This window comes from Delphinapterus leucas, chromosome 3 (assembly GCF_059928025.1).
Source record: "Delphinapterus leucas isolate spDelLeu-1000000601 "Yukka" chromosome 3, BTC_Dleu_Yukka2, whole genome shotgun sequence".
Taxonomy (NCBI): Eukaryota; Metazoa; Chordata; class Mammalia; order Artiodactyla; family Monodontidae; genus Delphinapterus; species Delphinapterus leucas.
In genome coordinates, this window is record NC_143131.1 from 116842885 (window position 1) to 116855353 (window position 12469).

At 41.2% G+C, this 12469-nt stretch overlaps 1 protein-coding gene across 4 annotated transcripts in view; it reads left to right on the forward strand.

Annotated features, from left to right (window-relative positions):
• KDM3B (lysine demethylase 3B) overlaps nucleotides 1–12469 on the forward strand; it is a 59095-nt gene that overhangs the window by 38025 nt on the left and 8601 nt on the right. For all 4 annotated transcript variants that reach the window (XM_022588901.2, XM_022588902.2, XM_089909360.1 and 1 more), the window contains 5 exons: nucleotides 4904–5011; nucleotides 6556–6683; nucleotides 7770–8049; nucleotides 8790–9046; nucleotides 11905–12171. In XM_022588901.2, coding sequence (XP_022444609.2) covers nucleotides 4904–5011; nucleotides 6556–6683; nucleotides 7770–8049; nucleotides 8790–9046; nucleotides 11905–12171 — 1040 coding nt within the window. The remainder of the gene's footprint in view (nucleotides 1–4903; nucleotides 5012–6555; nucleotides 6684–7769; nucleotides 8050–8789; nucleotides 9047–11904; nucleotides 12172–12469) is intronic.

The window sequence follows — 12469 nt, forward strand, 5'->3', positions numbered from 1 at the left end:
AACTTCACACCCATTAGCTGTCACTCCCCATTCCTCCCCCTCCTTAGGCCTTGGTAACCACTAATCTACATACTGTCTATATAGATTTGCCTATTCTGTACATATCATATAAATGGAATCATACAATATTTGGCCTTCTGTGACTGGCCTCTTTCACTTAGCATACTGTTTCAAAGTTTCATCCATGTTATAGCACCTAATTCATTCCTTTGTATTGCCAGGTAATATTCCATTGTGTGATATACATTTTCTTCATCCATTCATCAGTCAATGGACATGTAGGTTGTTTCTACTTTGGGCTGTTATGAATAATGCCACTAGGAACATTTGTGTACAAGTTTTTGTGTGAACATATGTTTTCATTTTTTTTGAGGATATACCTAGTAGTGGAACTGATGGGGCATATGGCAGTTCTATTTTTAACCCTTTCAGAAACTGCCAAACTGTATTCCAAAGTAGCTGCACCATTTTATAATTCCACCAGCAATGTACAAGGATTTCAGTTTTTCCACATCCTTGTCAACACTTGTTATTAAATGTCTTTAATTGTAGCCATCATAGTGGCTATGAAGTAGTATATCATTGTGTGTGTGTGTGTTTTTAATAAATTTATTTATTTATTTATTTATTTATGGCTGCATTGGGTCTTCATTGCTGCACACGGGCTTTCTCTAGTTGCGGCGAGTGGGGGCTACTCTTTGTTGTGGTGCGCGGGCTTCTCATTGTGGTCGCTTCTCTTGTTGTGGAGCATGGGCTCTAGGCGCGCAGGCTTCAGTAGTTGTGGAGCGTGGGCTTCAGTAGTTATGGCTCGCAGGCTCTGGAGCACAGGCTCAGTAGTTGCAGCGCACAGGCTTAGTTGCTCCATGGCATGTGGGATCTTCCTGGCCCAGGGCTCGAACCCATGTCCCCTGCATTGGCAGGCAGATTCTTAACCACTGCACCACCAGGGAAGTCCCTCACAGTGTGGTTTTGACTTGCATTTCCCAGATGACTACTGATGTTGAGCATCTTTTCATATGCTTATTGGCCCTATGTTTATCTTCTTTGGAAAAATGTCTATTCAAATCCTTTGCTTCACTTTGTTTTTGCTTTACCTTATTGCCCACCACTTCCTCATTCTTCCCTCTTCTAAGATACAGTGTAACCATTGTAACAGTGGTTTTAGAGCTTAGGCTACTGGGATCTGAATCCTACTTGCACCCGTTATTATACCAACTATGGTATCTTGGGTTAGCTACTTAAACCCTCAGAACCTCAGTTTCCTTGTCTATAAAACAAAGATAATATGAGTATGTCCCTCACAGCATTGTTTTGAGGATTAAATGAGATGATGTATGTAAAGTGGTTAACACAGGTCCTGACATCCACTAGGTTCTACATGTTAATGGAGCTAAGATCTTCCATTTTCGCCCATGAAAGATAAACTTCTGCACAAATTGCCCTCCTGCCATAAACAACAAGGAAACCAGACAAAATATATGAAACCACAATTTCAGATATTAGACAGCAGGCAGTTTGAGTCTGTGTTCCCTAAGAAAAGGGAAGAAACAAGGTGAATCTTACAGTTGCCCCAGTTTACTGCTCGGAGGCAGTTTCATCCTGTACCACAGGGAAAGGCAACTAAAATAGAGTTTGGCAATCTCATGAGTTGAGACAGAGATCAGAATCTGCAAAGAGTAAGGTAGTGTACTAAAGAGGTTACAACTACACAGAGAGAACACCAGAGATCTGTGGAGAAATCTTCTAAATTTTTTTTGTCTTATAGTGATCACATGCATAAGGTGAAGCTTTCCTCAAGGCAATCAACTGAGTAGTATACAGAACTGACAGTTTGTATTCCCACCAGCCAGAGTGGAGAGACGCTGGATAGAGTTCAAAAGAGTCACACCCTTAGTAGTAAGACTAATGTTGTCCTGTCCCAGAATACAGGCTGCTCTGGAGCTGCCATAATGAAGTGTAAAGCAAGCCTTGGAAGGATGAAATTCATCTACAAGTTACTTAGTTATATGCCACACCAGAACCAAACATTCTTTAAAGGATTACAACAAAATCCAGTACTCTGAACATAAAACTCACAAAGCTCTGCATTCAGTGAAGAATGATCAGGTATACAGAAAAGCAGAATAATATGACCAGTAATCTGGAAAAAAGAAAAAAAAAAACGATCTGTAGAACAAATCCAGAAATGACAGTAGTGATGAAATTATTGTACAAGGACCTAAAACAGCTATTATAAAACTTTTAAATATGCTTGGACATAAAGGAAAACACAATGAGAAAAACAGAAGACCTGTAAAAGACCCAAATGAAACTTCTTGAGATGAAAAATATCTCCCCCCCAAAATTACACTAGGTGGCAGATTAGATACTGCAGAAGAAACAGTGAGCTTGAAGACAGCAATAGAAACTATAAAAACTAAGCACAGAGAGAAGAAAGAAATTTATAAGTTGAAGAGTGGCTTGTTGAACTACAGGATATATTGGGCAGTCTCCAAAACTTATAAATGGAGTTCCAGAAAGAGGGCAGGAGGGCAGAGACAGAAAAAATATTTGAACAAATAAAGCCAAAAATTTTCCAAATTTGATGAAAAAGCTATAACACCACAAATCCAACAATAATCCTCAAACAGAAAATACGTTAAGAAAACCACACCAGGGCTTCCCTGGTGACGCAGTGGTTGAGAGTCCGCCTGCCGATGCAGGGGACGCGGGTTCGTGCCCCATTCCGGGAGGATCCCACATGCCACGGACCGACTGGGCCCGTGAGCCATGGCCACTGAGCCGGCGCGAACGGAGCGTGTGCTCCGCAACGGGAGAGGCCACAGCAGTGAGAGGGGCCCGCGTACCACAAAAAAATAAAAAATAAAAAAAATAAATGGAGAGATGTACTGTATTCACGGATAGAAGATTGAATATTAAGATGTCAGTTCTTCCAAATTGATCTATAATTAAGTGCAATTCCAGTGAAAATCCCAATAGGCCTTTTTGTAGAAATTGACAAGTTGCTTCTAAAATTTATATGAAATACAAATTACCTAGAATCCAAAATTTTGAAAAAGAATGAAGTTGGAGGATTTATACTGCTTCATTTTAAGACTTTGTATAAAGCTACAGTAATCAAGACACTATGGTTAGCACAACAGAACAGAGTCTAGAAGTAAACCCACTCATATACATTCAACTGATTAGCTGCAAAGGTGCCAAGCTAATTGAATGGGAAAAGATAGTCCTTTCACAAATGGTACTTAAATAACTGTATATACATATTCAAATAATCAAATGAACTATTTTTATTCACATTATATACAAAAAATTAACTCTAGTAAATCACAGACCTAAACATAAAAGTTAAAACTCTAAAACTTCTAGGAAAAAAATAGAAGACCTTTGTGTCCTTGGGTTAGATAAATATTTCTTAGATAAGACACAAAAAACAAAAGAAAAATTAATATCATCAAATTTGAAAACTGCTCTTCAAAAGACATTAAGTAAATGAAAAGGCAAGCCACATAGTGGGAGAAAAGATTTGCTGATCACATATTTGCTAAAGAACTTGCATCTATAATAAAGACCTCTTAAAACTCAATAACAAGAAGACAAAAAACCCAGTTGTGTTTTTTTTACTTTTTAAATTTATTTATTTTTGGCTGAGTTGGGTCTTTGTTGCTGCTCTCAGGCTTTCTCTAGCTGCGGAGAGCGGGGGCTACTCTTCGTTGCGGTGCACGGGCTTCTCATTGCGGTGGCTTCTCTTGTTACGGAGCACAGGCTCTAGGTACGTGGGCTTCAGTAGCTGTGGCACGCGGGTTCAGTAGTTGTGGTGCATGGGCTTAGTTGCTCTGCAGCGTGTGGGATCTTCCCGGACCAGGGCTCAAACTCGTGTCCCCTGCGTTGGCAGGCGGATTCTTAACCACTGCGCCACCAGGGAAGTCCCCACCAAAACCCAGTTTTTAAATGGCCAAAATATTTGAACAGGTACTTCATCAAAGAAGATAGATCAATGGAAAATAAACACATGGGAAAAAACTATCATTACTTACTAGGGAAATGCAAATTAAAACCATAATGAGAAACCACCAACCCCACTAGGATGGCTAAAATTTTTAAAACTGAGAGTACAAAAGTGCTGTCAAGGATATGGAGCAACTAAAACTTATTAAACATGGCTGATAGTAATGCAATTTGGTACCATCACTTTGGAAAACAGTATAGCCATTTCTTTATAAATTTAGACATAAACTAGCATTCCACTTCTAGGTATTTCCAAGAGAAATGAAAATATATCCACACAAAGGCTTGTACTTGAATGTTTGTAGCACTTTATTCATAATAGCCAATAATGGGAAACAATCCAACTATTTACCAGCTGATAAGTGGGTAAACACAAGGTACATCCATACTATGGAACAGCACTCAGACATAAAAAGATATGAATTACTGATAAATGCAACAATATGGATGAATCTCAAAATCACTGCTAAATGAAAGAAGCCCAACACAAATGACAAATGACATACCATATGTTTCCAGTGATATGAAATTCTAGAAGAAGCAAAATTTTAGTGTTAGAAAGTTGGTCGTTGGTGGCCAGGGGTCGAGGAAACGGTATTGACTGTAAAGTGCTGAAGGGAACTTTATGAAGGGATAGAAAAGTTCTAAATCCTGAATGTAGTACTGTTTCTACAACTATATACATTTGTCTAAATTCATTGAAGTGTACACTTTAAATTGTTGAATTAATTTTATGTAAATTATACCTCAGTGTAGCAGTATCTTTTAAAGTTAGCTGTTATCTTCTTTGACCCATGAAAAAATTGGCCTGTAAAGTCTGAAACTCTGACTTACTGAGAGAGATACATCTTGTGACCCTCATAAAGTAAGTAAAGTCATTTCATTTCTGTTTCAGAGACAGAAGAGATAGGTGATGAAGAGGTTTTCTCCTGGTTGAAGTGTGCAAAGGGGCAGTCCCATGAACCAGAGAATCTCATGCCCACACAGATCATCCCTGGCACAGGTAAAGGAATTCCTTTTTTAGATTTGGTGGGGGAAAAAAGATATTTTTAATTGAGCTGTAATTTACACACCATAATATTTGGTAAAATGGTTTATCTCAGCTTGACTCTTTTTAAGCCTCACTAGATTTCCCTGAGAATTTGAATCTTCAGAAATGTTAGATTGTATGCAGCCACTGCACCCACTTTGCCTCACCTTTCTGGGTGGAGGGGTTGGTTGCTTTTCAGATGTCATTTTACATTCCTATGGTCGGCAGGACCAGAATAGAAAAAGTCAGTCCGGGAATTCCCTGGTGGTCCAGTGGTTAAGACACTGTGCTCTCACTGACGAGGGCCTGGGTTTAGTCCCTGGTCGGGGAACTAAGATCTCACAAGCCGTGTGGCCCAGCAAAAAAAAAAAAAAGAAAGAAAGAAAAAGCCAGTCCCCTGGCTTCCAGAAAGACCTTTGGTTCTAGGTTTATAAAAATCCAGCTGAAGCTAATCAAAGCTCTTGAATCCATGAAGAAGGCAGCTTAACAGTAGGAATGAATGGTCTTGTGGCAGCTTACTTCATTGATTCCTCCAGATAGGCTGTTTCCAGCTTCCACAGTTCCATTAACATACACACACTGAAGTTGGTGAATCCTCTGCCTATATTCTTCTCCACTTTGGGGAGCCACCCCCTGGATCTTTATAACCCAGTGCATCTGAGCAGAAGAGCTCCCTGAGTGCAGTGGTCAGATGCCTGCTCCCTGCTGATCTAAGCATTGATTAAATGTTTGTGTAAAGTTTACATTGGTCTATTTTTTTTTTAGGTATAACTTACAGTAAATCTCAAGTATACAATTCAAAATGTTTACATACGCTTGAACAACAGGGAATCTACCCCTAGAGTTTCTGCTAAAGGACACCTTGTTAACGTTTACTAGAGGAGGGAGGGAGTGTAGCTTAGTGGTTAAGCGTGCACAGAACTTTAGTGCTAGATAGGCATGGGTTAAAGTCTCGGTACTTTCATTTACCAACTTTATGTACTTAAGCAAATAACCTAACTTCTCTGAGTCTCAGTTTCATCATCAAAAATTGAGGGTACTGGGCTTCCCTGGTGGCGCAGTGGTTAAGAATCCGCCTGCCAATGCAGGGGACAAGGGTTCAAGCCCTGGTCCGGGAAGATCCCACATGCTGCGGAGCAACTAAGCCCATGCGCCACAACTACTGAGGCTGTGCTCACTACTGAGCCCGCGTGCCACAACTACTGAAGCCCACGCGCCTAGAGCCCGTGCTCCACAAGAGAAGCCACTGCAATGAGAAGCCCGCACACCGCAACGAAGAGTAGCCCCCACTCACCGCAACCAGAGAAAGCCCACACACAGCAACGAAGACCCAACGCACCCAAAAATAAAAAATAAATAAAATTTAAAAAATAATAACTTTAAAAAAAAAATTGAGGGTACAAGCTGCTACGTCATTGACTTGTGGTAAAGCTTGAGAGAGATAATGTAAATAAGGTCTTTAGCACAATACCTGGCACATACAATTATTCTAAGGTTAATTGTTATTTTTTTTCCAGCTCTTTACAATATTGGAGACATGGTACATGCTGCCCGGGGCAAGTGGGGAATTAAAGCAAACTGCCCTTGTATTAGCCGGCAGAACAAATCTGTGTTGAGACCTGCTGTCACTAATGGGATGTCACAGGTAAAGTGGTGTGTATAGGTACAACTGAGAGAAACTCAAGTTCTTTGTACCAGGAAGTGCCTCATTTTCACCTCTGTTGTCCCAGGCTGCTGTCAGATTCCTGGGGAATTAGGGGATGGGGAGGCCTGTCTAGAGAGAGCCCCAGAAGTTACTCAAGGGATTTAAATTCCCCCTGACTGGTGTGAGTTTCTCTTCATGTGTCTTTAAAACCAATTCAGGCTTGTTTGATAAATAGCACAAAGAGATTCTTTGCATCTTGTCAAGATTTGTACCTCAGGTTCCTTGTGTAGGTGAAGAGTACAGAAAAGGTAATTAGGAATACAGTCCTATTTGTGTGCATGGTCCCTGCCTTGTCATGTTAGGTACTGAGGAAAGAAATATGAATATTAGCCTGCTGATCTGGGATCATTCTACCCTGAAAGCAGTCCTAAGCCTTCACAGAGAGGCAGTGATTTTCTCATTGCTTTGTCAGAGGTGGAGGTCATTCTGGTGTGATGGTGACTATTTTGAATAAGAGGCTATTTTAAAAAAAGAAAAAAACCACACACACACCTCTTACATTCGGAGGGCTTTCCAGGAATGCTACACATGATCAATAAGAGGTACAGGGATTAATGCTGAGAGATCTCAAAATATCTTTTCAGTAGAGTTGACATATTAGAGCAAATCATCTGGAAAATTCAATAATAGAATAATAACCATTTTATTGAGCATTTATGTGTGCCAGACACTATTCTGAGCTCTTTGCATATATCAGTACTATCTCATTTAATCCTCAGAATAGCTCTATGCGGTCAAGTTCTAATCACCAATTTGCCAGTGCAGAATTTGAGCCTCAGGCATGCCAAACAAAAACACTGTTTTATTTTCAAGTCTTGTTCACTGCTCTTTCCACAGAACCTAGCATAGTTTCTGTCACATTGTAGGACTCAACAAATGTATGTTAAATTAATGAATGAGTGAAATAGCAGTTTATGGGACAGTTGCTTTCCCAGACCTGTTTAGTGTCAGCTGTCATTACTATTTGCATTGTATTTTTTCTACACAAGGACAACACTTTAACCATGTTGGCGTTCTGTGCTATAGCTTCCTAGCATAAACCCTAGTGCCTCTTCTGGAAATGAAGCCACCTTCTCAGGTGGAGGAGGAACTGCATCGGTAACACAACCAGAGACTGACCATGTTGCCAAAGCCGACAGTACTGACATCAGATCTGACGAGCCTCTGAAAGCAGACAGTTCGGCGTCAAATAGCAATAGTGAGCTAAAAGCCATCAGGCCCCCTTGCCCTGACACAGGCCCACCTTCCTCTGCCCTGCACTGGTTGGCGGATTTAGCAACTCAGAAGGCTAAGGAAGAAACAAAAGGTGAGATTAACACAAGCCTCTGCCCTGCCTGTGGGTGGAACACTTGAGTTATTCTGGGATTCTTCAAACTCACACATTACCATCCACATTTTTGAAACATGCCACTTGCTTTCTCTGGCTGATCATGTAAAATGAGGGAATCTCTTTCCACTTCTTTCTAGAAGTGGAGCTTTCTAAAAAAGGCACATGCCTGGGTTCTACCCCAAACCTCTTTAGTCAGAATCAATATAAGATTTTTAACAAGCTTCCCAAATGGCCCTGATAGCCAGTATTACTAGCCAGGAGGGCTACACTTGTTTTGCAGTGGGCACAAAATCACCTGGGGAATCGTTAAAAATGCAGATTCCTGTGCCACACCAGAACTATTAAGTGAAAATCTCTTGGAGTAAGACCAAGAATCTCCATTTTTAACAAGCACTCCAGGTGATTCTAATACAAGTATTCTGGAGACCCACTTGAAGCAACACTGTCTTAGAAAGTGAGGGAGACGAAAGATGGATGGGAACAAAAGGAAGTTTGAAATCCAGATCTGGAAAAGAAAGGAAGAAGTAGGAGAGCTCCTTGGCCATGAGACCTGCCATAGTCATAGCTCGTCAGGCTTGGCCCAGACAAACCGTACGTAGTTTGGGGGGCAGGGGAGGGGAAAGTCTTTCCTCTTTCCCACTTGGCTGATTTTTAGGAGTCAGTTGCCTGCTGGGTATTCCTTGTGCCTAATGCTATTCCTGGTTATGTTCTTACAGAAGCAGGGTCCCTGAGGTCGGTGCTCAGTAAAGAGTCTCATTCACCCTTTGGGCTGGACTCATTCAACTCCACTGCAAAGGTCTCTCCGTTGACTCCAAAGCTTTTTAACAGTCTGTTACTGGGTCCCACTGCCTCCAACAACAAAACTGAAGGCTCTAGCCTTCGAGACCTCCTCCACTCCGGGCCGGGAAAGCTTCCTCAAACCCCCTTGGACACAGGCATACCCTTCCCCCCGGTCTTCTCTACATCCTCAGCAGTAAGTGTCCTCTCTACAACTCTAGCCTTTGCTGCTTTTCCATGAAAGAACCATCAGAGATCTGATAACTGGGTTAGAGGGTATATGACTGACTTGTGTCCTCCACATTATCAGTCCAGCTGACAAGATCTTTCTTTATATTAAATTTTGGGAATGTTTGAGATCCTTTTAAGTAGTAAACCTTTTGTGCCATGTTAGGAAGTCAGTAGAAACTGAGACTGAAGTTTTTCAATCATCAGCAGAAATCACTTTATTTTCTTGACAATAACAGACATTAAATTTTTTTTAAACGTAGGCAGTACATTCATATTGTACTCTCTTGGGTATCTAATAGACGCCTCAAACCTAACACCTCTAAAACCACACTCCTGTTCTTCTGCCTGTGAGCCTGCATCTCCTTTATTTTTTGCTTCTCTTGGTCAGTGGCTTCCAATTGCTCGGCGAAAAATCTTGGAGTCTTTTGGGACTCCCCTCTCACATTTCGTATCTAATCTGTTAGCATAACCTTTCAGTTTGATCATCAGAATGTATTCAGAGTGCACCCATTTCTCATCAGCTCCGCTGCTTCCTCTCTAGTCTGAGTCAACATCCTCTCTTGCCTGAATTTTTGTAGTAAACTCCTTAGAGGTCCTCTGTATTTCTTCCCTTTTTACACAGAGCAGCTAGAGTGGTCCTTTTAAGATACGTCACATTATATCACCTCTGCCTAAAGTCTTTTGAGGGCTCCCAATTTCATAATAAAAGCAGAGTCCTTTCAGTGGACTATAACGTTCCAGCCCTATCTTCCCCTCACTTCCCTGACTTCAACTACCCTCTTGTTCACTCTGCTCCGGCCACACCCACCTTCTTGCTGTTTCTTGAACATGGCCAGGCATGCTTTCTCTTCAGAGCCTTTGCACTTGTCTTTTTCTCCACCGAGAACTCTCTTTCCCATGTCACAACATGGCCTGCTTCTTAATCAACTTCCTCTCCTCCCTCCTGAAATGTCACCTCTTCAGTAAGCCTTCTTCTTAGATCACCCTTTTTAAAAGTCCATTCTACTCCCATCCTCCACTCATGTCTGTTTCCTCTGCACTTTTTTTTTAAAATTTATTTATTTATTTATTTTTGGCTGCATTGGGTCTTCGTTGCTGCACGCGGGCTTTCTCTAGTTGCGGCAAGTGGGGGCTACTCTTCCTTGCGGTGCGCAGGCTTCTCATTGCAGTGGCTTCTTGTTGCGGAGCACGGGCTCTAGGTGCATGGGCTTCAGTAGTTGTGGCACCTGAGCTCAGTAGTTGTGGCTCACGGGCTCTAGAGCGCAGGCTCAGTAGTATGGCACACGACCTTAGTTGCTCCATGGCATGTGGGATCTTCCCGGACCAGGGCTCAAATCCGTGTCCCCTGCATTGGCAGGCAGATTCTTAACCGGTGAGCCACCAGGGAAGCCCTGCACTTTTTCCATAACACTTATTACCATCTGACTTGCTGTGTTTTATTTATTTTCTGCCTCACCTCCACTTAAAGGCATTTTTGTCTGTTTTTTTTTTGTTTTGTTTTTTTGGGTTTTTTGTGCTGCACAGCTTTCAGGATCTTAGTTCCCCAACCAGGGATCGAACCCAGGTCCCCAGCAATGGAAGCAGAGTCCTAACCACTAGACTGCCAGAGAATTCCCCATTTTTGTCTGTTTTATTCACTACTATATTCCTAGTGCCACAATGTTTGATACATAAATATTTAGTAAGCATTTACTGAACTAATAAATTCAAAACGTACAAAATTTATATTTTAAAAATACAGTGAAAAGTCTCCTTCCCACTGTTGCCTCCCTTTCTGTAGGTGACCATTGTTTCATGATTGCCCTTTCAGTGATGTTAAAATATGTATATAGTTCCCCCCCTTTTTACACAGATGTTTTTATACATTGCTTTTGTATTTTCAGTTTATATATTCCAGAGATCATTTCAAACAAGTACACAAATATGTTTCTCATTCTATTTTATGACTAATGACTGAAATTTGATGAACTGTGGGTGGTTGAGCCTTGTACAATGTGGGTTATTTGTTTCTCTTTTGGATAAATGACCAAAAAAATTACTTTGAGCTCTGTCTTATTTGTACTGCTCCAACTCCCAGTTCTCCTTTTTCTTTTTAAATTTTCCCAGGATGTTATATGATTACATATACTCTGTAGAGATCATGATTAGTGATACTTCAGACATTGTGTTATCAAGTTTACAAAAGCCCTCCCCTTTCTTCACTTCTATGACCTTAGGTATGTCACTTTCATCTCTGGGCCTGAGCTTTCCCACCAGCTGAAACAAATGAGAGATTCTTGGTAGGGGACGGACTGGGGAGTAGGAGACTGCTTTCAGAATATATAGTTATCTTGGGTACTCTGGTACAACTGTTTATTGGGGTACACTCCCTGGTAAAAAACAATCACTGCCTTGATAAGTCACCTCAGTTACTTAATTGAAGTATATCCCTTGGGCATGCTGGCCAAAAAAAATGTGTAAACCTCAAAATAAATGATCTTTCTCACTCAGTTACAGCATTTTGTGATCCCTGCAGTCTACGTGCATATGCTTAAAACGGGGCTGAATGCCAAAGATATTTCTTAAATCTCAAATCTCCTGCAGTAGAGGGGACCTTTCTGTACTTTTTTTTCATAAATATAAAGCAAAATATGAAGGCTAGGGAAATGTAAGATAGTGACTTAATAGGCTCCCCCCTGCAACTACAAAAGACTTTACAATTAACTTTTATGAAATTTAATCAGGTAGATCAGAGCTCCGTGTGAATATAACTATGAGACTGTTTTTGAATACTCTACTGATGGTGCCTCAGTCATACTAACCTGATGGGTTTGTGTCTGGCAGGGAGTGAAGAACAAGGCCAGCCTCCCCAACTTCCTTGACCACATCATTGCCTCAGTGGTAGAAAATAAGAAAACCTCAGATGCTGCAAAGCGGGCCTGTAACTTGACTGATACCCAAAAGGAAGTGAAGGAGATGGTGATGGGGTTAAATGTGCTGGACCCCCATACCTCTCACTCCTGGCTCTGTGATGGAAGACTTCTGTGTCTCCATGACCCCAGCAACAAAAACAATTGGAAGATCTTCCGGGAGTGTTGGAAGCAAGGCCAGGTAAGCAAGAATAAGCAGATCCCAGGGTCGGCTGTCTGCCTGCCCACTATAGCTACCAGGATAGTTTCAATTCTCTCTGGGAGACACTTTGCTAAGGAGATTTAGACATATACTAAGTTTGTTATAGACAGCCTTGCTACTTCGAGTTTTCTTGGATTTTTAAAAGTCAGAAGATTCCTAAAAATACATTGTGGATCTTTTTATTTCTCAGCTGTGTAGCTCTGTGTTCTTAAAAGGGCAGTTGAAATTCCTGTGAGGTTGTGATCTGGCATTAATGACACCTTTAGAGGAAAATCCG